The 26,914-nt window shown below is 40.9% G+C and overlaps 2 protein-coding genes across 2 annotated transcripts in view; both read right to left on the bottom strand.

The window, feature by feature from the left end:
• The window catches only part of LOC125020293 (zinc finger MYM-type protein 4-like), a 24,147-nt gene extending 4,112 nt beyond the window's left edge, over positions 1 to 20,035 (bottom strand). Inside the window, exons 1-28 of the mRNA XM_047605645.1 lie at positions 19,462 to 20,035; positions 18,336 to 18,413; positions 17,552 to 18,043; positions 17,342 to 17,415; positions 17,047 to 17,205; positions 15,858 to 16,018; positions 15,610 to 15,772; positions 15,339 to 15,533; positions 14,037 to 14,196; positions 10,276 to 10,510; positions 9,787 to 9,961; positions 9,499 to 9,705; positions 8,153 to 8,303; positions 6,672 to 6,760; positions 6,435 to 6,542; positions 5,417 to 5,658; positions 5,154 to 5,334; positions 4,883 to 5,077; positions 4,651 to 4,795; positions 4,434 to 4,549; positions 3,238 to 3,381; positions 3,010 to 3,160; positions 2,752 to 2,924; positions 2,381 to 2,516; positions 2,159 to 2,290; positions 1,353 to 1,390; positions 1,158 to 1,263; positions 941 to 1,077 (exon numbers count right to left, since the gene is read on the bottom strand). Coding sequence (XP_047461601.1) covers positions 941 to 1,077; positions 1,158 to 1,263; positions 1,353 to 1,390; positions 2,159 to 2,290; positions 2,381 to 2,516; positions 2,752 to 2,924; positions 3,010 to 3,160; positions 3,238 to 3,381; positions 4,434 to 4,549; positions 4,651 to 4,795; positions 4,883 to 5,077; positions 5,154 to 5,334; positions 5,417 to 5,658; positions 6,435 to 6,542; positions 6,672 to 6,760; positions 8,153 to 8,303; positions 9,499 to 9,705; positions 9,787 to 9,961; positions 10,276 to 10,510; positions 14,037 to 14,196; positions 15,339 to 15,533; positions 15,610 to 15,772; positions 15,858 to 16,018; positions 17,047 to 17,205; positions 17,342 to 17,415; positions 17,552 to 18,043; positions 18,336 to 18,413; positions 19,462 to 19,792 — 4,674 coding nt within the window. The 5' untranslated portion in view covers positions 19,793 to 20,035. The remainder of the gene's footprint in view (positions 1 to 940; positions 1,078 to 1,157; positions 1,264 to 1,352; positions 1,391 to 2,158; positions 2,291 to 2,380; positions 2,517 to 2,751; positions 2,925 to 3,009; positions 3,161 to 3,237; positions 3,382 to 4,433; positions 4,550 to 4,650; positions 4,796 to 4,882; positions 5,078 to 5,153; positions 5,335 to 5,416; positions 5,659 to 6,434; positions 6,543 to 6,671; positions 6,761 to 8,152; positions 8,304 to 9,498; positions 9,706 to 9,786; positions 9,962 to 10,275; positions 10,511 to 14,036; positions 14,197 to 15,338; positions 15,534 to 15,609; positions 15,773 to 15,857; positions 16,019 to 17,046; positions 17,206 to 17,341; positions 17,416 to 17,551; positions 18,044 to 18,335; positions 18,414 to 19,461) is intronic.
• Positions 20,031 to 26,914, bottom strand: LOC125019481. The gene is made up of 11 exons (XM_047604280.1): positions 26,837 to 26,914; positions 26,248 to 26,352; positions 25,732 to 25,891; positions 25,461 to 25,653; positions 25,176 to 25,247; positions 22,871 to 25,015; positions 22,663 to 22,752; positions 22,174 to 22,287; positions 21,830 to 21,980; positions 21,527 to 21,701; positions 20,031 to 21,308 (listed from the first exon to the last, which is right to left on the bottom strand). Exons 6-11 carry the CDS (start codon positions 24,720 to 24,722, stop codon positions 20,031 to 20,033), a joined length of 3,660 nt encoding a protein of 1,219 aa, XP_047460236.1. The 5' UTR covers positions 24,723 to 25,015; positions 25,176 to 25,247; positions 25,461 to 25,653; positions 25,732 to 25,891; positions 26,248 to 26,352; positions 26,837 to 26,914.

Genomic DNA, 26,914 nt, shown 5'->3' with positions numbered 1-26,914 from the left:
ACAGTTTGGAGCTCATTCATGGTCTTGGTCTCTTTTGAAAGACAAGACTGACGTTTCTATTGCAAAAGTCAGAATCACTTTAAGTGGTTTTGTTCTTGAGTAATCACAGTTGGTACACAGTTAAAAAATAGGTTTTAGGGCTCGTTTTTTTTGTGTTGTTTGAATATTGCATCATGCAGCATTTACTCAAACACAACTCATGTACAGAGCTCTGATTGGTTCCAATGCTAATTCTGTACATTTGATTACACAGTTTATTTTATTTTACTAGATAACAGTTATTTTTAATTTACTTTGTGGTTTTTATGAGTGTTTACTTTTATGTAAAACGAAGCTACGGTGACAAAGTAATTTCCCTCCAGGTTCATTAAAGTCGGTCTAAGTCCAAGTCTGAAAGCTCCTGCTGTCCCATATATGACCCGGCTGAATGTTAAAGGGTTAAGTCTCACCAGGAGAAATTAGTTGCAACCACTGATCAACTATATTTAACATTTGTTGCAACAAATAAAAGTTAATATTTATGAATGAATGAGAAGATTATTTAGAATATGTACGTAAGGAAATTAAACACTCATCAAGAAATAATAGAACAAGCAAATGTATCAAAATTTAAATATTATTCAATCATACGCCGTTGTAGCAAATAATTTTGTAATTTAATTTAAAAACTCAAAAAGGAGTAGGATTTCATCTTCACACATTAACTGAAAATACAGAGTGATGGAGAAGAGGAGGAAATGAGGTAAATGCTCCTGACTTGTTGAGAGTTTTCCCAGAGATTAAAGGGAGATTTAATATTTAAATATCAGCCTCAGGTCAAGGAAAGACAAAAAGACTTGACCCAACAGCATCAACAAATGAAAAGGACGAGTTTAGGTTTGTGATGCATCATAAGTCTAAAGCCCGTTAAAGCAGTTTGTCGTGTGTGTGTTGTATTTACCGGTACAGGGAGGCCCACGGGTTTTGGTGTGTACTGGCTGTACATGTTCATGGGTACAGGGACGAACACCGGGACCGGGACCGGCACCGGCAGGACGATGACCTGAGGACTCGTCTTGTCTCCGTGCTCTGCAGAGACTTTAAAGACGTGCGTTAAGTCTCATATCAAAGGTTGTTTAGTGGCTGACGTACGGAAACATCTCAGCTCTGTTATTTACCAGCTTGTTTCTCCGTTTCTAAACTCTGATCTGAACAGGAAACTCCTTTGTTGTGGACCAGCGGAGCACAGAGAACAGCTTTATTCTTCAGCTCCTTGGTCACTTTCTATAATATAATGATAAAACAATGTGAATAAAAAAACACACGTCTCTTATTTGTAAAGCCAGAAATAATTCTAATAGAAATAAACTCACCTGTTCAACAACTTTTGTTTTAACGTCAGCGACGGACTCTGTGGAGATTAAAGAGAGAAACCAAGGAAATATCATCACAATACAAACTACAGATCAATACAGATCAATGAGATCAGTTTAATTATAGGAACGACATCATTTCTAATCATAAAATGTTTCATCTGATTTATACTTATGTAAACATCTTATATTACTACTTATTATACGTTACACACTTTCTATACAACTGTTTCTTTTTGCTTCCTTTCTCTCCTTTCACCAGATTTCTTTCTTTCTTTCTTTCTTTCTTTCTTTCTTTCTTTCTTTCTTTCTTTCTTTCTTTCTTTCTTTCCATCATTTAATTTTCTTTTTTCTTTCTTTATCCCTTTCATTATTCTATCATGTAGTTAGTTTTCTTTCCTTCCATCACTTAGTTTTTCTTTATTTCTCTTTTTCCTTCCATCATTTAATTTTCTTTCTTTCCTTCATTCCATCATTTAGCTTTATTTCTTTATCTCTTTCTGTCCTTTCATCATTTAGTTTCTTTATTTCTTTCCATAATTTCATTTTCTTTCTTTATCCATTTCATTATTCGCTCATGTAGTTACTTTTCTTTCATTCCATCTTTTAGTTAGTTTTCTTTCCCTCTTTCTTCTTATCATTTAAGTTTCTTTCCTTCATTCCATAATTTAGCTTTATTTCTTTATCCTTTTCTGTCCTTTCATCATTTAGTTTCTTTTCTTTCTTTCCATTCCATTTAGTTCTCCACTTATACTTTCTTTCTTTTTATCCGTCCACCTTCCTTCTTTCCGCCGGCCTCTTCCTACCTTTCTTCCTCTCAGCAGCCACTTTCTTTGACTTCAGTCGTTCCGCTAAAGCTCCGGCGAGAGAGACGACGTTGACGATGACGGGGAAAGACCCCGATGTGTCGTCGGCTTCGGGAGGCGAAGAGAGAGAGGCTGTGGGAAGGAGACAGATCTCAACGATCTTCAGAACGTCCCCCAGAAACGAAAAAACCGACGGAACCCGACGGAAAAACACGGTCGTACCTTCGTCCACCACCTGGACCTTTTTGACGCAGAAGTGCAGGAGACACTTGAGGTCACAGAAGTGTTTGACGCCCCCCAGCAGAGACAGAGTCTTCTTCAGGTCCCCGTGAAGACCACAGGCGTCACACTTTGTCTCCTGAGAGGAAGCAGACGATTAAAAGTGAAAGAAAGTTATTATTTTTTTCATATATTTTTTTTTTAATTTTCCCCCCAAAAATTTAAATTACTTTAAATACACTTTAATCCAACATACTTTAGTAAAGGGAAAGCTTAATATTTAATGCAAAATGATGATGTATATTTATAAATTTTGGTCCTTGGCCTGAAAAACGTTGAAGTGCTCCACTAAAGGTAAATCACCGTCTACTTACGCGGCCGACGAGCTTCTTGTAATCCGTGCAGCAGACTTCAGAGCAGAACTCCTTGTTTGCGGGTTCGTCCCGCGCCGTCACCACGATCCTGGAGATGCAGAAGCAGTAGGCGCACGGGCGACACGCTCCGCCCCACGTCTTCTCCAGCTCGTACCGATACTGCGTCTTGCAGCCTGGGAGCAGAAGAGTCCTGACGCGTCATGAACCAAAAAAACGAGGCCACGCGTTCCTGCACCGAGACGCCGCGCTTCTCTTTACCTTCGCTGCAGAAGCGGCGGTCTTTGCCGTCGATCCTTTTGACGTCCCTGACGATCCTTTCGTTCTTGCAGTGTTCGCACGGGCCCGTGATGTTGTTGACGATCTTGTACTCGTGACAACAGGTCAGGCTACACACAAACGTTGTTTTCTCCTGCACACACAGGTTATGAAGATGATTCAAATGGGAATCACATCTTCTTCAGAGGAGGATTTGAGGCTGTTTCTTACCTGGTTCTGGATGACTCTGGGTGTCACTCTGATGACAGACTTGCACAGAGCACACAGCAGCTTCTCTGCTGGTTTGTGGACATCGGTTTGGTCGGAGGCTTCGTTAGAGGCAGTGATCACGTCTTTCTTCTTGTCATTCTTCTCCTGCGGCACAAAAAAGCAACAACAAAAATACATTAATACAATAATAATAATGTGTTTACATGCTAATAATCAGAATATAAAGTCCTCATGTAACCACTTCAACCAGAACAGACCGATCAGCCATAACATTATGACCCGAGACAGGAGAAGTGAACAACATTCAATAATTTAATGTTCTCTTGGACCTGGTATTGATTTGTGTGGTTGTTATTTAGACACGTAGCACCCACCTAGACCAGACCCCTCCTCCCCCACCCCATAGCAATGACACTCCTCGATGTCGACACGACACACACAAATAAAAAAAAAACATGAAAAACATCACAACGTGATGATCCTCCAAATTCACTAGATCCCAAAACTGATCAAGTGTCTGTGGGATGATCCACCAGAGAGGCCCCTCCCCTCAACCCACAGCACCCAAAGCCCCCCCCACTAATGAGACAGGACACCCTCAGACGACCAATGTCCATTCTCTGATGGGTCACAACTGTTTTGGAGACACAAGGGAGACCTACACAATATTAGGAAGGTGGTCATAATGTTATGGCTGATTGGTGTATGATCTCTTAGTAAATGTGAAAAGATGATGTTGATAATGTGGAGACATCTTGCTCATCTTCTATTTAATCCTTTCAGGGTCGGACATATATTTATCTGATCACAACATTTTATATAGAGTCCACGTAAACAATTAAGTTGAGACAAGTAATATTAAAAAAATATTCATGTAAACGCAGCAACTGATGCTTTTAGAATAGTTGTCTAAAAGCATAAAACTATTAGAGATGAGATGAAGACTTGCAGAAGACAGTCAGACCTCATTAAAAAGAAAAATCAGAGAAATTCAGTTTCTGTTTTTTTCTTTTTTCCTAATGATTTATAGCTTTTAAAACTGGTTCCACTGCATGAAGACGTAATTGAGTTAGATCAACCTATAGCCTATTTCATAGAGGCGCAGGACTTCACCTTGTAGAGAAAAATGAGACTACAATGAGCATGCTTTAACGTTGCGTGTAGACATGTGTGGTCTAGACTAGAGGACACGTTACCTTAAAAGTCATGGCACAACTCAGAGAGCAGAAGTTCCTGATGGAGGCGTCGGTCATGGCGAGATGACACGCTGGCACCGTCATGTTATCGCAGTTGTCACAGTTCAAAGGGCCACCTGTGGAGGAGAGGAGGTTTCACAGATCAGAGGTCGAAAAACATGCGTAAACTTCACGTCTGGAAAAACAAGAAGAAAAAAAATAATTATTTGTCTCGCACCGGATGCCGTCCGGACCTTGGAGGCCGTGGCACAGCTGCTGGTGCAGAAGAACTCCACCACGTCTTCACTGTTTTTGTTTTCTACCATGTCTGACATCAGCTTCGAGCTGCGGCACATCGCACACGGCTGTGGCGTCCTGATTTTCTGCCAAACAAGAAACACAAACGGTTTTAATTCAGTCTCTTTTACATGCGAGAACCACAGTATTTCTTTGTCATTTCATCTTCTCACCTGCTTGAACTGGGTCAGACACTCTGCGCCGCAGACCATTTTGTGTCCACCCTCCGTCCTGACTGTGAGCGACTTGTCGCAGTAGGAGTGACAGTTCTCGCAGACGGACAAGTTGTTCAGGTTGCAGAAGCGGAAAAAGCACTGATCGCTGCAGATCTTGTGGACGGCGCCCTGTTGGATGATCTCCTGTTTACTCTGTGGATGAGAGCGAGGCGTTGAGTTTATGTTTAGCTTTGAACGCGAGGACAAGGCTGCAAAAAGAAAAACTTACGATGCAGTATCTGCTGCACATGCTGCATCGTGAATGTGATGAGAGCAGCACGATGGGCATCTTGGTGGACGCCATTTCCTTATAGTTGAAGGAGGACAGGCAAGGCTGGCTGCAGAAGACTTTCTTCGTCTCCTCGTTGGCCACCGCGGATTTGAGGGCGTCCTTAGGCTCCATTATCTCCCTGAGAGGACGAGAACAGGACAACGTCATCATCTGAACATCTGTGGAATTAAGTTTGAGGAGAAAAAGTTTAAATGTCTCACCGAAGACAGAAGTTGCACGTGGACAGTTTAGCTTGGCAGAATTTAAAAAGGCAGGAAGTGGAGCAGAATATATCCGCGTGGTCTTTCCTCTGGTAAACGGTGTCTTCGTCCATCAGGTCCTTGCTGCAGCCGGTGCAGGACGTAGGAAAACCAGTGTAGGCGGTTGAGGACTCTGTGGACGTGGAGTCTCCTGTTAAAGAGAAAACGGGACCGGTCTTCACCTCCTCTTCTTCCTCCTCCTCCTGTCAAAACCACAACAGGAAAGAAATATCACTTTTATTAACATGGGAGTGGATAAATATGCGGCTCAATTTAAAATTTACTACCCTCTTGTAACCTTAGCAGACAAAAAAGACACACACACCTCATAATACCTGCTAAGCTCAATAACACATAGGCCTTATAACGGGGAAATGGCTGATTTTAGTGTTTGACCATTTTTCTCATAAATTAAACCCTAATATTGCAGAATGAATGATTTTATTGTGCCATGGCTGAGATCAAAAAATTTGGTTATAATGGCCCCAGTCACACATCATTAGTTTTATGGAAAATAGCTAATTTCTCTCTCCTTTTTTTTTTTTTTTTTGTGAACAACAGTGAAGTAATCAAACTGGCATTTAAAGGGTTAAAAATCCTCAAAATTATTGAATTTTTGGCAGTTTTGTAAAGTGCTGAAGTGGCTTAAGATATTTATGCAGAAAAAAATCATAAACTATTAATCTGTTACGTTTTTATAGCAATTTTTGCACAGAAGTTGTTGTCCGCTAAGGTTACAAGACATTTTATTTTTCCACAGTGTTCTGTTGACCTATTTTTATTTATTTATTTAATTTCAAAATTTGTGTAGAGATAGACTTTGTTACAAAAAAAAAAATATATGCCATATGCACAAACACAGCTAAAACAGCAGCCAAATGAAGAGAACAATTTTGCCCAAATGGACAAAAAATGTTTTTTGTCTGAGGGCTAAACACATTTCACAGAAACATATGGAAATAAAGAAAGACGCAGGTACCTCAGTGCATTCGACCTTTGCCACATTCACTTCATGCTTGATGTCGTCTGGGACCGTGGAGGCTGATACAGTCTGGATGCAGAACTCATCGACGGGCTCTTCTTTAATCTGGAGAGATGCGACGATTAGCTGTAGCATTTATATAACAGACCTCAGAGGCATCGTCTCCTCTCTTTGCTGCACCACTGATGCATTCACGCTGCACGAATCAGAAACTAGTTTGAAAATGATACCTACACACTTTAATTTTGGTAACAACGGCTTCACTTCTTTACTCTCAGTCTCGTCCTTGTCCTTCATCCCGTCTGATGAAAGGCTCTTTGTTTCTGTGAAGACGAAGGGATTTTAATTCAGTCTCTAATATGTGAAAACTACAGTACTGTGCAAAAGTTTTGGGTAGATGTGGGAAAAATGCTGTAAACTAAGAATGCTTTCAAAAATGGAAGCGTTAATAGTTCAGTTTCATCAATTAATTAATTAAAATGCAGTGAATGACCAGAAGAGAAATCAAATCAATATTTAGTGTGACCACCCTTTGCCTTCAAGACAGCATCAGTTCTTCTACTTGCACAGTCTTTGTTCCAAACATCTTGGGAGAACTAATCACAGATCTTCTGTGGATGTAGTCTTCCTACTATCGTTCCATCTCTTCATGTAATCCCAGACACAGTTCGTGATGTAGAGATCAGAGCTCTGTGGGGGCCATGCCATCACTTCCAGGACTTCTTGTTCTTCTTTATTCTGGAGATAGTTCTTAAAGGCCTGCATTTATTCTGCAGGAGGACAAAGAGTCCAACCATACGCCTCTCTGATGGTATTGCAGGATGTATCTGCCTGTATTTCTTTCCATTAATCCAGCTCCATTTGCAGAAACGCAGCCCCAAACTTGCAAGGAACCTCCACCATGCTTCACTGTTGCCTGCAGAGACTCATTACTGAAGCGCATCAGTCTGGATCACCCACTGCCATTTTCCTTAACCCAGTTCCTATGTTTTGGTGCATAGTTGTGCATAGAGTCTCTTGGCCTGGTTTCGATATCAGAGGGATGGATTTCTGGCTGCAACTCTTCCATGAAGACCACTTATGGCCAGACGACTCCAGACGGTAGATGGGTGTGGTCGACCACTGCGTCTACGATCCTCAACGTTGCCCGTTTCTCTGTGCTTTTTCAAAAGAGCTTGGAGAGCACATCTTGAAGCCACTCTGCTTTGAAATATTTGTCTGGGAGAGACCTTGATGCAGTGTAACTACCTTGTGTCTCGTTGCTGTCCTCAGTCTTACTATAGTGTATTTACCTGTGACATGATTCTGTCTTCCACAGCCTCATCTTTGTAGCAGAGTTTGGCTGCTCCTCACCCAGTTTTCAGCCTCCTACACGGCTGTTTCTGTTTTAGATAATGACTGTGTTTCAACCTGCATGTGACACTGATGAGCACCTGTTTGGTATAATTAGTTGATCGTACACCTGCCTGACTACAATCCTGCAAAATCCCTGACTTTGTTTAAGTGCACCTACAAGGACTGATGCTGGTTTGAAGGCAAAGGGAAGAAACACCAATTGATGTGATTTAGATTTTTCTTTTGTTCACTCACTTTGTATTTTATAAACTGATAAAAAACAAACAATCATTATTTACATTTTTGAAAGCATCCTTAGTTTACAGCATTTTGCACTGTACCGTATGTGAAAGCAAACCGAACAGATGACTGTAGGGTACCTGACACAGTGAAGGACGGCGCCGTGAACACCAGCATGCACCTGTTGCTGCAGAAGAAATCCAAGATTCCCTCTTTGTTCTGATTTTCAACCATGTCGGACATGTGGTGAAACGTCTGGCACGTGAGGCAGAGCTGGCGAGTCTCAACTTTCTGCAAAAAAAACAGTTTAGATATCATGCTCATAAAGCAGTTGTGAGAATATTTTATCTAAGAACACCTATCCAAACACCTCCTGATGAGCTTTATACTTCATTTCAGCTAAGATTGTTGGTTAACAGTTAACAGATAACTAAACAATCCAAATTATTTTGATAATTAAAAACCATTATTGCAGACCACTACGGCTATGACAGGTAGACTACAAGTAGTCTTTTGCAGGAGGAGCATAAACCAAGCTTAGAAAGTCTTTCCTTCCTGCAGCTGTTAGGTTCCACAATGAGCACTCATAATACTGTATGTGCAATATTATTACTACTCAAGGTTCAACACACAATTCATTAATTAGCCTGTATCTCTACCATGTGCATCAATCATTATCTGTTTGCAATTCAATACTTTTTGCATATATGCCAATACCTGTATATTGTCAATTTTATTTTTTTAATCATATATTTTATCTTATTTATCTTTCATGCAGCCACTCTTTATTCTTGTTATTTTTCTGCCCCTATGTACGCTGTTACAAACTGCAATTAACCCGGGATTTTATCAGCTCAGCTTCGATGTGAACAGGAAAGCTGCATCGACCCGCTAATTTACGGTACATGACGACGTTGTTGTACCTGCCTGTCACATTCTGATTTTGTCTCTGTCAGACCGTGTCATCGTAGAAGCTCCAGGGCTGTGAGCAGCTCAAAAACAGAGCAAAATTTTGGTCTATTCCCATAAAAAGAACAAACAAATCAAATATATTGTTACACGGTCATTAATGGAAGCGCATAGGTGAAATATGGCACCATTTTTTCTTTTAGCAATCATGGCAGTGCACTGACAAGACCCTGAGATCCGCCAGCCGCTCTGCATCCAAGGAGAAGAGGAGATTAGGCGGCAGATATCAGCCACTGTGCAGGACAGTGATTTATTTAAATATCAGCAGCCTAGTGGAGGAAAAAAACTGGCCATGCAGCTATTTCAGCAGGAGGTCAGAAGGTAAGTCTGTAAATCCTGTGTAAACCCAGTTATTTCCAATGTGAAAGCGGTGTAATTTTAATTCTAAATACGCATTGTTTCTTTGTTTTCCTCAGGCAGATATGATGGTGAGATAAGGTGATACACCAATCTGTACACACCAACGCTGCTTCATTGGGGATGTGATATAAGAGACTGTGATTTCTTATTCCTGTACCTCTTTGAACATGACCAGACACCTGTCGCTGCAGACGGTTTTACAGCCGTCCTCCATCTTAACCACGAGCCGCCTGTCCAGGCAGAGGGAGCTGCAGACGTCACACCTGGGGAGCGGCAGGTTGTTGACTTTGTGGTAGTAGTGGGTGACGCAGCTCTCGCTGCAAAGACCGTGGACCACGCCGTCCAAGGTCAGCTTGAATTCACACTAAGGATGAAAAAAGGAAAAATATTAAATTAACAAACTCTAATTTAACAGATCAGAGTCAGTTACTTTTTTAATCCTTACAAGAGAAGATCCGGAGCACATCTTGCATATTTTTTCGACTTGTGGATGTGGTCTTGGGTAAGAGACTTTCATCCTGGCTTTGACAGAGGAGAGGCACGTGTCACTGCACAACTCCTTCACCGTTCCCGAATCATCCACCGGCGCCCTGATGATGTTGTGAGGCCGAGTTATGACCCTGGAGGAATAAACGCAAATAAGATTAAGGACCAACAACAAACTTAAGCCCCTTTTAACTGGACAAGTTTTACCTGGGGATCTCTAGTAATAACTGCTGTCTAATAATCATGTCTGTAATTCATAAAGTAAATTAAAGTGGTCCTGTGATAAAAATCAGCATCACTGGATGTTTTTACATTTATTTTAAAAGGACTTTTATTTGATTCTGCCTCTTTGCACTTAAGAATCAGTAACGCTGTGTTATAAACCAAAGTTTGGACAGATGGTAGGTAGCAAGGTCGAGATGTTGCTGACCCAGAAAACTGGACTTACTGGAAGCAGTTGTGGCACTTCTTGGTGTTTAATCTGACGTTGGGATGACTTTGAGAGAAGCAAGATGCAGAGCAATAAATCTGCAGGGCGTTTTCTGTCTGGTAAAGCGTCTGTCCTCTCTGCACCGTCTTTCCACACTCGGAGCAGACAACGTACGAGTCCCCGAGGTGTTTCTGTTTGGAGACCGGCTCCGTAGCTGCAGAGGCACCATTTGTGACCTCTGTGGTTTTATTTCCTGAAAACAGACAGATCAGAAACACTCGGCTTTGAGTTACAGCAGGTAAAATAAATACTGAACTCCTCACAATTTTTCAAAGTAAACATGTTTCTAAAGGTGCTATTGACATGAAATTCACCAGGTGTTGGTAACAACCCAAGTAATCCATACATAGAAAGAAACCAAATCAAATGAGTTTTGAAATTAAGTTATGTATAATAATGTGAAACGACAAAGATGGCAGCAGATTTTTCTCAGGAATGTCTCGGAACATGTTCCCATTCATCTTCCCTTCAGTTATATGAAATTTGCCAGAACCACATACAGAAAAACAGCCCCAGACCGTAATGTTCCCACCTCCTTTTCTTCATAAATGGAGTCTTGCGTGGTGAGCGTGCATACAATGCAGTAAAACATTAGTTGTGAGAATGATATAGGTTAGACGTTACACATACACAAGTGTCGCAAGGTAATAAGGAACTGAAAAAGTATTATCACATTACCAGACTTTTCAGCACTTAAAAAAAAAAATAAAAATACTTGATCTGGCTAATGAAATTCATCTCTCTTAAGCACAACGCTGACAGTGGTTATGTGCTACTAGTTGGGTATTTGATGTTGCAGAAAGAGAGTTTGTTATATGACTTGCAGCGAGCGTGAAGTGAGTGAATAGTCTTGTTTGTGTAAACTTCAGTGTCAAGACTTGGAAAGATGGCAGCTTGAGAAAGTGGATGAAATATTAGGATATTTTGGCTGTAAAGTGAACAGAAAAATCTCCTGAACTCAAGAATTGCAGGATCAATGAGATAGTTTGGTCCCCTAGTAGTTCCATCAAAGAGACAGAAAGGTGTCTCCATAGGAGCAACGTAAATATTCATGCACACACAAACTTAACAAACCCTTAGTTGTGAGGACCACTCTGGTATAACTGGACATTACTCGTGCACCAAAAAACCTACTGCACACTGCCTCAAAAGGTTGCTTTTAATCTAGAACTATCAGAGCAAGTTTCATAACACATCAGAAACAAGGTACCGGAGGAAATAAAAACAAATGCTAGATCACATTGTCTCTCGATGAAAAGTAAATGTTCTACAGTTTATAAAATGTTTGTTTTATGTATTATTTTGAAAATATTCTTTTAAAAAAAGACAAAGTGCAGAGCAAAAATAGGCAATTGAACAAACAGGACAGTATTACACTCTGTAAACAACAAAAAGAAAAAAGAAAGGCAGATATTGGCTCGTTTGCAAACTGTGTACCTGTATCATAAACTGTTCTCTATAACATTTATGTGATGCATCTTTGAACATCAGGCCCTTGTTCCTTACAAAATCTCTATATGTATGTATGTACCAGAGTAAGTTAAATTACAATCAGTATAAAAACAGAGAGCATTGTGATGACATCATGATGTGTTTACAGACTTCCTCAAAATCACCACTGTTAGTGAAGTTAGTTTAAACATTTTTAGCAGTTCAGAGCTTTCCACAGCCAACTACTATATTACGTACTTTTTTTAATTCTAATAAAGTACTTTTTATTAACAATTCGCAATTTACTATGTTTGTACATTTTAGTACAACTAGCATCAGGTCAAAAACCAAGTGAGCACGATGATAAGGGAAATGTGTGTAATTGTGTGTTTGACAAATAATTGATGACAAAACACTCGTTTGACAAACTACTTAAGAAAACACTGGTGGCAGCAACCTGACGATTACACAGAAAGCATTAAAGAGCCCACAGAAATTTTTCCATTTGTGCCTCACAGATAGTTAGTGAACAAATAAATGAATTAATTATTTATTATTATTACTATTATTATTATGATGTCTACTTACATTGCATTTTCTAGAGCAGAGCTCCTCTGTGAGCATTTTAACTAAAACGTGTAACGTTGGATTTGTGCTCAAAGTAACACCAGTAATATCATATGAGGAAACATAAGCTATGACTCAGCCTCACACTGTGATTTTAAAGTTTAAAACGTCCTAAAATGCTCCTGTTTTTTTGCCATTGACCAGTTACACAAACTAATTTCAGTTCAAATCATGTTTTAAAAATAAAATATATTATGGTTTTTAATATCTGATATCTTCTCCAGGGTTCACACTTTTGTGCTTGTTATTTATTTAGTAACATTCTCCTACTTGTGGGTTACAAAGTGAACGTTCATTCTTAATTACACAACAAGTAGTTTCCGACCAAACAATCTGATTGGTCAATAAGACATTTACAACATGCTCAAATCAGCGTCACAGCACGGCCGACTCATCACTAAAAACATTGCTCCGTCAAGTCTGTGGCGACACTGTGTCTGTCTCCATGGCAACACTGCAACTGTCTCTCAGCTGGAGCAGGAAATGGCTGAAAAATACGCTACAAAGTGGATCGGTTTGTTGTTAACAGCATCTTTGTTATAACTTGGGCAATAAAAGTAAACATTTTTTTGCTCATTTATACGTTATTGATTTAGTTCGGTAAAGTCCGAGGCCGCGTTCACTCATCTGGGACTAGAAAATCATTTCTGTTGCCAGGTCGTTGTTACTAAGGTTCGGATTATTTGCTGTAGTGGTGAAGTTGGTTCAATTACACATAGGAGTCTAGTGACGTGACTGATTGTGTCATCGGTTATGAGTCAGCCCCCATTTATTTACATGGAAAGGGGAAGCACACTCAGAAAAAAATTTAAATTTTTTGAGCAAAATGTCCATCAACATGAATATGTATTTAATTAAACACTTTATTTTGTTGGTAATTGTTGTATAATCGCAATATTACCCTCGAGGGTGTGTTTAAACATCATTTGAGCACTTCTGTGACACGGTCAAGACCAAGGCTCAAATGCTCAAATGACGTTAAAGCAACGTCAAGAAAGAAAAAAGACAAGGGAGAGGAAAGACGCTTACAAAAAATAATCTAGAATGTAGTCGCAATCAACACCGAATCAAGACCGAAAACGTTCTTAAAGGTTTTGGTGCAGAGCGACTGACCCAGCTGCAGTATGAGAAAATCATTTCGAGCCACAGATGCTTCCTCATCTTGCTTCATATTTCCAGGTCTGTATTAGCGCAAATCCACCTTTTTCTCTTTACGTCCCGCTGAAACCTTGACACACCTTCCCAGTAGCCAATTACTGATCAGATCATTTGGGTCACTGACTTCATCCTCAGCCAAACGGTGCCCAGGAATTTATTAACCAATGAAAGGGGCTCATTTTGTGTATCAGAGCGCAGAAATGTGTATGGAGCTGCAGTATCGCAAATAAATCTCTGTTATTTTACATTATTACACATCATTTCTGAACTTATTTGTTTTGGTTTCTTTCCATGTTTGGATTACTTCATTTGTTACCAACACCTGGCTCCTTATTTCATGTCAATAGCACCTTTAGAAACATGTTTACTTTGAAAAATTGTGATGTTTTACCCGGTGTAAATCTGAGGAAAATATGTAGAAATTCACATAAAAAAAAAAAAACATTTCACATCAACATCAAGAGGAACTGAGGAGGAAGAAGAGACAGAATGAACGTCAGTACCTTGGATATTAGGTGTAACTGTGGGTCGTAGCTTGTGAGATGACACACAATGGCGGCTGCAGAAGAGCCGCACCGAGCCCTCGAGGGTTTTGTAGTAAAACATGTCTGACACCGGTCGACAGACGTGACACATGGTGCACTGGTGAGTAGTGGTGATTCTCTGCAGACGTAGAGACGACTGTTTAGTTTACGTCCCTTACATGCAGTCCAATTACAAACACTACAGGCCAAAAGTTTAGAGCAATTTCAAGCTTCTGTTCACAATGAGTTTCTTAAACCAGCACGAGTGCTTTACTACATGATCAGACTTTATACTTTTATTGATATGAACCATTTTCCTCAATTTACCTTTAGATGTACATTAATGTTACCAGAACACTGGCGGATAAATGTCAGCAAAAAAAAAGAAAAGAAGAAGGGTTTAGTTAAGGGTTGAGAAGATTTGCATGAGTCACAGCTTCAGTGCAAAAGTTAAAAAAAAAAAAAATTAATTAATTAATTTGCATTATTCACTTTAACTCTTTGGCTTTTGTGTGTCTGCTGACAGAACTAATGCCTCGTTTATGTCATGATGTTGTTAAAGCAAAGTAAGTAAGAAAAACTCAAATAACTGATAATTACAGTAAAAATGTCGCCTGGTAAGTTTCTCTTCTTCGATGCAAAACTATCATCTTTTACGTACAAATTTGACTTTTCTGTGTAACATGAAGTTGACGGACGCGGATCAGGACGTTGTTTTTCTCTGGGAAGACGATATGACTGCAGAAAAACTAAGCCACATATTTCAGGTAAAAACTGAATATAACTACATATAATCAGGGAATAGTTAGCTACTAGCTAACATTACTCTGAAATGCGTGCAGAGATTTGTGCAGATGAACCCTAACTCTAACCCTTGTTTTTCTCATGTCATAAATCCCATAAACACAGCACCGTCGTCACACGTGCTCTTATTTTGAAAACGTCAACATCCACTTTCAAAATATGTTTCTGTCTTCTAACAATTTTAATTTTTGTTTGTAGAAGCAGAAAATAAAAATAGACCGGTGTTTAAAGTTTAGTTTTGTCTGTTCTCGACCCTGATGAAGAAACATTCCACGGATTTCAATTTTCATTTTTAAATTTTGAAACGAAAGTCAAATAACTGCTCATTTCTTTGTTTTTTAATATCCTTTTCTAAACGGAAAATCCAATGATCAAAACATACATGGACCCACGCCATGGTTTTGCTCAATCTTAATGATTTTCTAACCTTTATGTTGCACGTGCAATGCATTAAATTAAATCCTGACACCGTTTCACCTCTTTGTACTCGTCCAGACATTCTTCGCAACAGACGGTTTTGGTGGCGTCCTCCAGCTTCAGCGTGAGCGGTTCCCTGCGACAGGTGGAGCTGCAGTTCTCGCAGACGCCAAAGTTTCCCTTGCAGAAACCCTCCAAGCAGACGTCGCTGCAAAACTTGCGGACGGTCGCGTTCAGGGTCAGCTCACGGGTGGTCTGGAGATGACGGAGAATAAATAAATAAATAACGGCGAGTTTGAATGTTTTAGTAAAACCGAAAGCGTTTGCTCACAGTGCAGGACTTGCTACACGTGCTGCAGAGTGGACGTGGGGTCTGAGTGGACACGGACTTGGGACACTTGAAGGAGCAGAGGCAGGCTACACTGCAGAAGTCCTTCATCGTTCCTTGACTGTCCACGGCGGCCATGATGAGGTCCAGGGTCTGAGATATCACCCTGACACACACACACAAAGACACAAAGACATGATTTATAGGTGGTGATGAGAGAAGCTGATGAGGACGAGGTCGTTCATACTCACTTGAGACAGTGGTGACATGTCCTGGTGGGAGGTTTGTTGTGAAGGAACATCTGGAACAGGCAGGATTTGGAGCAGAAGACGTCCGGGAAGCCTTTCTTCTGGTAAGCTGTGTGTCCCTTCATCATGGTCTTTTTGCAGTGGGAGCAGGTCATGTTCGCCGACTGACGAGGAAGACGTATATGGATTATATGGATTATTCTTACGGTTGTTGGTTTAAACTATATTAAATGTTTCCTGATGCCCAAATCACTGACTGCACGCAAAGATCGTCAAACTCTCCCAGTCGCCCTTACGACTCCCGAGGAGCAGATTTTGAAGCTCAGTGCACTGGATCTGGTGGTCGCCATCTTGGATTGTCTGATTTTCTGTTGTGGAAAGACGTCTCCCTTCTGGGACAAATACAGTCTAAAGTCTTTGCTCGACTATGCTAATTCTTTGTCCATTTCTGGATTAGCAGATCAAGTCTTAAACTTATGCTTTTAACTTTTAGACTTTATATTATTTAAACAGGTAAGTTGTATAAATAATTTCCCACCCACACAGTTGTTTGTGGTTGTACCAGGCTGTAAACTGATTTAATTCTGCTGTAAAATTGGAAATGTTAAGATGGAGGTCTTTCTTTTGGAGCAAGCCTCTAGTGGCCATATGAGGAACTGCAGTTGTGTTACCAGTTAACCCTTTATCGTTCCTCTGGGTCGTATATAGGACAGCAAAAGTTTTCGGAGCTATATGTACAAGTTGTGTTAATACCGCATGATGCAATATGTCATTTTCTTCTGATTTCATTGGTAAAAGTTATTATCGGATTCAATCGACATGTTTTTTTTCAAATCAAAAAAATTCAGGCGAACCCAACAACTTCTTATTTTTTCAACTTTGATTACTCAAGAACAAAACCACTTAGAGTGACTCTGACTTTTGTGATAGAAACTTCAGAGTCTAGGCTTCCAAAAGAAACCAGGACCATGAATGAGCTCCACACAGGTATGTCTTAAATACGATAAAAAAAATTGCAAAAAGGCTGAAATGACGAGAGGTTTAACATTTAACACATTTTTATGAGCACTACAAATTATTATTTTGATGAATCATTAATTTTAATTAATTTGATTCCAAATCGGGGGAATCATCCGTTTGTACTATTTTTGCTGGACCTCAGCTAGATTTTCACAACATTACATTTTCCCACCTTTGGACAGCTTGGCTCCTCTGTGGGTTGTGTAGGTTCTGTGGGTGGCGTAGGTGGTGTGTCACTCTTATCGTCTTCGCTGATGAGCTGATCTTTCACCGGCAACTTGATATCCAAAGATGACAACTGCGAAACGTGGACTGGAGTCTGAAGTTTGTCCTGAAAAGAACAACAAAATGAGTCTGTTAGAAACGCTGGGACTTTAGCCAAACCAAGCCGACAAAGCAAAATTAGGATCGTCCCAAGTGTTAAATCTTGTTCTGGTTAAATCATTAATTGGACATCACATACTCACAATGTCCATTTTAGGGAGGAATATCTTCACTTCCTTCATTCGACTCAGTGCAGATGATACATTGTTCTTCTTGTCTGTAAATAAAGGAAACAAATGTGGGTGTGAATACGTTTTGGTTTGTTGTTCAGTTTTGTATTTACAGCTGATGCATAAAAGTTTCAGGATGAACCCGACTGAATTTGCCTGGAGATTTATCTGACCTGTACTTACCTGTATTCACGGAGGAAGACGAGTCGCTAGTGTCCATCCAGTCGTCTTCAGCTTCATCTGCATCATCTTCATCTGCATCATCTTCTTTCTCTGATTCCTTTTCCTCCATGTTCTCCTCGTGGTCTCCGTCAACAAGCTGCTGATTTGAAGAAGCATCATTTCCCCTTGTTGTTAAATTTAAGTCACTCTCATAATTTTTCACTTCGTCGTCAGTGTCCACGTCCACGCCGAAGTCCTCGTTCGCGTCACCGTCATTGCTGAAATAAACGCTTGTTTTGTTAACTTCGCTGCGAGTCTCCTCAGGTGTGGCCTCCTCACACTTCCCTGGCCCGTCCTCTGACTTGTCTTCTGTCTTTGTGTTATTATTTGTGTTATTGTTTTCCTCGTTATTCAGCTCAGTTTGCTCATTTTCTCTCTCCTGCGTCTTCTTCCTGCCTCGCCAACTTTGCCTCGAGGAAGAAACTCTGCTTTTCTTCTTAGCTGCTGAACGACCTGAAGAAGGTTTTGGATAAATCATATCAGACCTTTTGTACCTTTATTTTAAAAATAACAACCTATTAAATGCAGCTGGAAGTTGAAGCGACACAGAAAAAAAATATTTTCACATCACATTACTCTGTACAGTCAAACTTTCACATACATTTTAGAATATCTTTGTCTGCTCTTACTTATATTTGACACAATATTTAGGTGAACATTTCAAAAATATACCCTGTGGTTAACAATAACGTCAACTTTCATGAAAATAACTGCAGGACACATACATATTTGTGTTAATACACACCAGTTTCTGATTCTTCAATGTCCTCCCCAGCGTCGCTGTTCTCGCCGGTCTCATGCTCCACAACAGGCTCCACGCCGTCTTTACAGGAGATTATTAAAAGAGGAGCAGTAATCAACATCAAGACACTAATTTATCTGCAATCATTTAACGTTGAACAAGACATTTCATAAATAAGTCAGTGAAATCTATTATTCAGCTATTTTTTGACTACAGACAACAGACAGAGAAGGCAGACATAAAAAACATTGGTTTCAAAATGTTAGAAATATTTTTGCAAATGCTTAATTAAGGTGGACAGACACGGGGAGGTGGGGTCAAGCTAATTAATTTGAGGAATTATTCAATTAACAGTTAAACCATTTAATACAGTTTCAATTTATACGAACATAACATGTAGATCATATTCTAACTTTAAATTGCAAAATTACATCCTAACATTTAATATTAGTTATTATTATTTTTACTATTTTTAAGTCCTTTGTTTGCAGTAAGGACACATTCTCTTAGCTTCATAAATTTACTCTCCATCTTTCTGACAACAGTGACATCGATGAAAAAAAACGTCGGCTTAGGTGATGCATTCATGAAAACTTGGAAATTCTATGGTCCAACTCGGAAAATTTCAGACTTCCAATATCACTGCTTTTATGTTCCAGGATAATTCAGAGGAGAAAAAATAAGTTTTATAAAATACATTAAAATATGTGCAGCAGCTATTTTTTTTATTTTGGAGGCAGTACCTTCGACATCTCGGAGTTCATTTTTCCCCAAGTTTTCCAAGACCCACCTCCACTCTACTTCTAGCTAATGAAAGCTCTATAACTCTCACTCCAAAATTGACTGCTCCAACCTGACAATATCCTGCATCAACATTTTTTTTTAATTGCCAACCAACGCTACACTGGTCTAATCCGGCACGGTGCCTGAATACTTTAAGCCCTTTATATCCCAACACCCCTCCAGTCCTCTGCAACCGAAGAAGCTAATTGGATGAAACGTCTTCAAAGAAACTCATCAAGTCCAGTCACCTTACTCGTGACTAAGGATACACCATGACCTGGATGACTGAGGACATTCACAGACACACATTTAGGTTGAACTTTTATATATTTAAGTGGACACATACCTGGAATCTCAATTTCTTCAAGAGATTTTCCTTCAAATACCTCCAGACATCCACTCTCCATTGCCGTCAGTAGCATTGAGATCTTTGCGATGTCTGCAGCCGCCTCCGGTGTCTGGTAGTACTCGCTCTCGGTCCGAATGTCTCGACCCAACGCCTTGGCGAGCTGGTCGAGCTCATCGTCCGCGAGGCAGAGGATCTGACAAATATTTAGAATTTGCTTCCGAAAAAACGCAGACCTGAGGCTCTCTTGGTTCTTCGCGTTGCACCGTGCAACAAAAGTGTTGACGCAATTTTGCCCCTGACAGTGGCTGGTGCATGTGGGGACCGGCATCGCAAATAGGAAGGGATTGTTTTCATGCACACCACTTTCTAGTCTCTTGCTCACAAGCAGCGTTATTGCAGAGAGCAGCTCACGGGTCAAAGTGAGGAGGATTTTTTTGCCGCCGTCGCTGACGACGTTGATCTTCACGGTTTGCTTTGACAGAATCTGCTCAAACTGCGACTTTGAATCAGCGGGATTCTCCTGAGGCTGGGTCTCATCCCGTTCATGGAAAGACTGGAGGGTTACTTTAGAGAGCTCTTTCACATTTCTGTTCAATATCGTCACGTACGCAAGCGTCGGTCTGAGAAGCGCGTTGTAGACTGGGGCACTTTGATACAAGGTCAGACTCTGGACTGCAGAAGCCACGGTTTTCACCACGCACTGGTGTAAAAGCTGCACGTCTTGCGTGAACAATATGGTCGGGGGTCTGGCTATTTTGAGTTGCGCCGGCGTGTTGGTGGGCCACTCTTTCGCACACAGCTTCACGAACGTCTCGGCCGCCTGTATGGTCTCCTTGATCAGCCTTCTCGTCTTTCAAAGTCCTGCCGTATTTAATGTCCGCAATCTTCTTCACCAGATATCCCATTTTCCAGATGACGGTCCGCTTGTCGCAGACCTTTGTCTCCTGATTGAAACCTGCGAGCTCCCTGACGGCTTCAACGACGCTGCTGAAGTTCGAAGGTTTGATGGCTTCCTCGAAGCTGCCTATCGACTTTTTTCTTAGCGTCATCAGGAGCCTTGCCATCTGCCTCAGGCTCTGATTGATGTACGAATCCCTTTGTTTCTCTTCATTGATGTAGTACAAACACTGTGCCAGCTGCAATATATAAGGGTCTTCCCAAACCACGGACCCGATCTCATCTTTCTTCAGTTTCTTCAGCATGTTCCTCACGCCCGGCGAGAGCTGATCGGGATCTGTTAGCCCCGTGGCGGCGATCAAAGTTAAGATTTGAGTCCTGCCACCTGCTGGAGGGTTTGAGAACCTCTTTGAAGGACACTTCTGCATGTGTCGCCATAACTCTTTGCGACCGTACATGGCTTTACAGTATATACAAGTTGCAAAGGTTTTAATCATTTCTGACGTCCTTCGGACTTTAAGTTCCCCAGAGCGAGTCCTCAACACCTCTTGATTATGTTTGTAATTTCCTCTGTTTCGTAACTTCTCCAGTAGGATTTTTCGCTCCTTGCTGTTTCGGCGTAACTTTAGCACTTGAGCAATGTCCGGCTCCTCGCCTCTGTGGGTCAGAAGGTGACGAGAGATCTTTGATTGAGCCCTGCCACAAACGTAACAATAGTTTTTTTTTGTGAAGGTACAGCCTTTGGTGGACTCCTCGTCGGAATCAGATTCAAAATCAGAGCTGTGGTCAGACTTGTCCTCCTGCTGGTTGGACGACGCTTTGAAATCCTGTTCATTCTGGTTGTTGTCACTGATGAAACCGTCATTGCTGTTTGGTTGATCATCACACACATAATCCTCATCAGAGTCAGACTCTGCACAACTGGAGGCTTCTGCTGAGTCCTTGACCTAGAATTATGAGGAAAATATATATATAAAAAATGTTTTTAAAAGTTTAAAAGTATACAAGACTCCTTAAATAAAATGTTTTTGAGACTTCAAACTCTAATGTTCTGCACTCTTATGTCTGGACTTTGAAGTAGATGGAAGCAGCATACACCGATAAGGCATAACATTATGACCAGCTCCTAATATTGTGTAGGTATCCTTTGTGAAAATAAACCCACCCTGGACTCCTTGTAGATGAAGGTTATCTCCTCGTCTGGAGAGATTTTCTTCAGCGCAAACAAGCACAGGTGAGGCCTCCCCTTGTAAACTATTTTCTTCATTTCACAGTTGGGATTTGTGTGATCCTCATTCACGAGTCTCCCGAGGCTCCCGTCTTCTGCTGAAGCGTCAATGCTGCAAAAAAAGCCACTGGTTAAATGGCTTTTATCAAAATGCATTGGCTAATTGGCTAATAATACAAGACAATATTTCATGTGAAGAGGATGGAGGCAAAGGAAGTAGAATAATAAGGTGCAACTCACCACCAATTTGTTCCTTTCCACCTGAAGTCAAACATAATTTCGTCTGAAGTATCTCCACATTTCTGCATTTCTTTGTGAGTAAGGATATTTCCCCGATACTCAACAACAAACGTGGATGGTTCGATGGATTGACGGGTGAACACACCTTTCCCTAGAACAACAACATACACAATATTATATAATTAAAATAGAAAATAAGCTTTAATCTCAAAATGAAAGTGGTTTTATAGGTGAATTCATTTGAATGTGTAAATTAATGATTTCCTATCATGCATTGGACAAAGTAAGCTAAAACAATACCATTTGTAGGTGATGTGCAAAAACTATTTTTTGAGATAACCAACCTTTAAGAGAGTCGATAAACTTTTCCTCCAGGAAATGTTTGTCTCTACGAGCTTTTATGTGCTCCAGCGCATCCTGCTGAGGAGTCAGACGTCTGCCTTGTTGCCTCACATCACCTGGAAAATATTAAATGGTGAAGCAGCAACGAGGACCGACACGCTTTCTTAACATCAAAATAAAATAACAGGAGGTGTTGAAGGTGCCATTTTTAAGTACTGACATCAACAGTTCTTGTTGAGAAGAAGAAATATCGGATGCAATTTTAATGCAGAGCAGTTTAACAGTTTCATAAGGCCAGTTGGTTATTAATGCTAAAGCTGTAATTCAGTACGTAAATGCAAATACAACTGTTAAAACAAGCATGTAAGTTAAGATTTATAACTTCCAGTGAACTTATTTTACGTTTTCTATGAATTATTTAACTTAATTTCAAGGAGACTGCACATTATAAATCTATAAATATTTATAAATAAGTTATCGCCGTAGCATACCACTCCGTTGAGTGCGATCTGACTCCTCAGTGTTGTCTTCGGCATCTATGTTTTCGGCGTTGCCCTTCTCTAGATCAAGCTCCAACTCATCTTTAATAAAAAGCAAAACAGAGCCCATATTTATTCATTCATTCATTCATTCAAAACGTACATTTGTTCTTTTCAATCAGACACTGGGAGCTGGACGAACGTTAAAGTGGACGCAAACCTTCAATCTCAATTTCATCCAGGGAGTTCCCCTTGAATCCTTCCAGAGAACCCTTCTCCATTGCCACCAGCAGTTTAGCAATTTTGGCAAGTTCAACCGCCGCCTCTGGCAGCCGGTAATAGTCCCTGTCCGTCCGGATGCCGTGGCCCAGTAGCTTGGCGAGGTGGTCGAGCTCGTCGTTCTCCAGGTTGAGGATCTGGAAGATTCTTGCCATGTGCTTGTGAAGATTCATTGACCTGAGATACTCCGGGTTCTGTGCACAACACAGGCTTGAAAAGTCCCTGACACAGTTCCCTCCGTTGCAGAGGCTTGTGGAAGACATGTTGGGCTTCGCGAACAGGAAAGGGTTGTCTTCGTGTACTCCACAGATCAGCCTCTTGCTCACAAGCAGCGTCAACGCAGCGACAAGTTGAGAAGTTAACAGGACGGCGACGCTCTGGCCGGTCTTCTTCGCAATATTTATCCTGATGAAGTGCTTGGACAGCACTCGGGTGGTGTCGTCTCTCTCCTGAAAAGACTTCAGGGTCATTCTGGAAACCTCCAATGGACATCGGTTTAAAACGCACGCTTGTGCAAGTGTCGCTCTGCACAGAATCTTGTAGACCTGAGGGTTTTCGCTCGTCTTCATGCTTTCGGTGGCAGAAGTTGATTCCTTCTCCAGGTACCTGTAGAAAGCCTGAACGTCGCGTGTGAACGGTATCGTTGCAGGACCCTTCGCTTTTTGTCCACTCAGCTCAGTCCACTCTTCATCGCACAACACCATGAATTTCTTCGCGTCGCTGACCATCTTCGCGCTGCTGTCTGCTCCACTGATGACGATGTTGCCTAATGCTTTGAGTGAATACCCTAACCTCAGAGCGAGATTTGGCTTCCTGTAGCTTTTGTTTTCTCTGTCAAAACACGCAATCTTTTTTACCGCGTCGACGACACTGGAGAAGTTTTTGAGTTTCATGGCGTCCTCAGAGCTAAATATCAACTTTTCATGCAGCGTTAACAAGAGTCTTCCCATTTCTCTCAGTTTCTGCCTGCTGTACTCTTGTTTTGTCGGATTGTTTCCATGCTTCTCGTACAGACTTTGCGCCAGCTGCATGAGGAGGCCATCGTTCTGAACTACGAGCGCGACATTATCTTGTCTCATGCTTAAAAGCATCTGCCACACCCCGGAGGATTTTTGCGGGCACCGAGACCCGAGAGAAACCTCGTTTAAAACTCCTGTCTTGCCACATGTTGCAGACATTTTCTGACCACACCTGGGCACGTGCCTCCACAGGTCGACGCGGTTAAACATGCCTTTACAATGCGGGCAGTGCCCATACTTTTCAACGCTCGCCATCGCGGCGTTTGGTCGTTTCTTCAGTTTTAACTCTCCGGTGTTATTCCTCATCACCTCTTGATTGTGTTCATAATTCCCTCTGTTTCGCAGTCTGTCAAGCAGCCTGCTGCGTTCAGGGGACCTGACGGGTAACGAACAGGCTTCAGCAATCTCAGGCTCATCATCAATGTGAGTTAAAAAATGACGAGCGATTTTATGGACGCCTTTCCCGCAAACATAACAGTAATTTTTACTGGTGAAAGTCGGGTCTTGATCCTGTGCATCAGATTCGCAGTTTCCATCGGAGTCGTGTTCATCAGAGCTCAAAGAAGATTCATGCTCCTGTTGGGTGGATGAAGCTCTGATCCTCAGCTTAGCATCTGGTCGTCTCATCAGTTTTAACTCTCCACTGTTATTCCTCATCACCTCTTGATTGTGTTCGTAATTTCCTCTGTTTCGTAATATGTTCAGCAGCCTTTTACGTTCGGGGGACTTTGCTGGAAATGCAAAGGTTTCAGCAATCTCAGGCACGTCATCCATATGTTTCAAGAAATGGCGGCCAATTTTATAGACACCTTTCCCGCAAACAAAACAATAATTTCTACCAGTGAGAGGTGTGCCTTTATCTTTAGGCCGAGAGCCAGGCAGTACGTAGTCTTCATCAGAGTCACATTCATCAGAGCTCAAAGAACTCAGAACTCAACATCCCACTCGTTGGATGAAGCACAACTGTCGATGTTGGCAGAGCTGTGGTCATCGTTACTGGGTCCAGGTAGTTCGTTGTCATCATCAGAGCAAGATCTCTCAGGGCTGGAAGCTGCAGAGTCCGCAACCTGGAAACAAAAACAAAATTAAAATGTGCCCATGGAAAGAAACATTGAAATTCTCTGTAATCAACTGAATTTCAGTTTTACGGGGAGTTTTGTGTGCGACTATTTTGGTTGCGGTACACTGCAGTTTGCAGATGATGTTAAAATTTCACTGTTTACGTACTCTTTTATTCCGTGGAGTGGACGATGTTGGATAAAAGTCTGTGTTTGAAGTACTTGGTCCATCACAGGACTCCTGGAAATGTCAAATAAGACCTTAATATTTGCAGTTTATTGCATAGCAACGGAAAGTTTTCTGTTCTAGAGACGATGTTTCTTTGTATGCTCATTTCAAAAATACAAGAAATCTAAATTTTGTCTTTCAGACAGCTGTTGTATCCAGCTGTCTCAGTTTCAGTTGTGAGGACCATTACAAAAATCAAACAAGTCTTCTTTTATAAAAACCTACCCTGGGCCGCCAGGGGTAAGAGAAGTCCCCATAGTTGAAAGTTATCTCTTCGCCTGGTGATATTTTCTCCACTGCAAATAGACACAAGTGTGGCTTCCCCTGACAAATAATCTTCTTCATTTCACAGTTTGGACTCATGTGATCATCATTCACAAGTCTTCCGAGGGATCTGTCCTCCTTCGAAGCATCGACACTGAAAACAAGACATTAACTATTTGTAGAATAACTGCAATTCTCCATACAGAAAGAACAAAACAGGCAGATGACGTACCACCATTGTGCTCCATTCCACGAAAACCTATACGAGAAACCGTTCAAAGAGTCGCCATGTCCGTTCTCAGGCCTTGTGTCTTTGTGTGAAAAGATGTTGCCACGATATTCAACAACAAACGTGGATGGTTCAATGGGTTTGAGGGTGAACACACCTCTACCTAGAAAAGATTGACATAAAAACATGTTGACGTTGCCTTGTACAGGTGTAGCCCTCATGTTCTTCTGTTTGATAATTATTTGAACCAATTATGCATTTATTGCAGTGGAGGTGAAGGGGAACAAGTTACTCCAGGTCTTCAGTAAGCATGATAAAGTTCAAACTCCAAATTCATACAAACACCCACTACCTCCATGAGCCTTTATCTAATAATAAACCATATTGGATGTGTTAAGATAATGTCATACGATGAAGTAATGTAACCGAAGATCTGTCCCAAAAGAAAGGTCTGCTGGCGAGAATTACCAGAAATATCAGTATCAATAAAGAGACTGGTTTCAGAAATGTGTTGCCTACCTTTCAAGGAGTCTATGAACCGTTCTTCCAGGAACGGTTTGTCCCTCCAATTAACTATGTGCTCCAGGGCATCCTGCTCAGGACTCAGTTGCCTTTCCATGACAGCTGAAATGTTTTTTTATAAGATGTTTAATTAGGTTTGGACATTCTCTGTAAGTAAAGTTCGGTGTGGGGAAAAAACAACGTAGAATGGAGGCTGAATGAAGAATGTGGACATCCTGAATATCCTACTCTCTATTATATGTATATATATTGTATTTATAATATTGACAAAAACAAACATTTCACAGAATGAAATGATAAATAAATACTTGATTGATGCAAAGTAGCACTTATATAAATATGCAGTAGTCAGGGTAATGCTAGCTAGCTGGTTAAGTTGCATGTTATTTGTGTGCAGGTTGCATTTTGGAACCTACAAACCATTTATTGAAGACAAAGTTGCAACTGTTTACTTTGTGCAGCACACATGCCTCAACATTAGCAACCCGTTAGCGAGCCTGGGTTTTACCAACAACTTATCTTTTGCTTCAGACCTGACTATGTGTTATTAAACATATATATGCGTCTAAAACCGAGCAACATTTACCTTTGCTTCAGTGAGACCAAGAAGAAGTAAGAAGAGATGCTGGTGTTGCTAACATAATGACAACCATCTTTCTTTTTC

The sequence above is a fragment of the Mugil cephalus genome, chromosome 14, assembly GCF_022458985.1.
Source record: "Mugil cephalus isolate CIBA_MC_2020 chromosome 14, CIBA_Mcephalus_1.1, whole genome shotgun sequence".
Lineage (NCBI taxonomy): Eukaryota > Metazoa > Chordata > Actinopteri > Mugiliformes > Mugilidae > Mugil > Mugil cephalus.
This window is presented reverse-complemented; position numbering and strand designations above follow the sequence as displayed.

What these genes read in the sequence shown, in the direction of transcription:
- LOC125019481 (XM_047604280.1), bottom strand. Translation starts at nt 24,722, where the DNA reads ATGGATGACGTGCCTGAGATTGCTGAAACCTTTGCATTTCCAGCAAAG. An exon ending in GGATGAAATTGAGATTGAAG is followed by an intron (nt 22,753 to 22,870) that starts GTTTGCGTCCAC and finishes TTTTTATTAAAG; the next exon opens with ATGAGTTGGAGCTTGATCTA. An exon ending in AGATCGCACTCAACGGAGTG is followed by an intron (nt 22,288 to 22,662) that starts GTATGCTACGGC and finishes AATATTTTCCAG; the next exon opens with GTGATGTGAGGCAACAAGGC.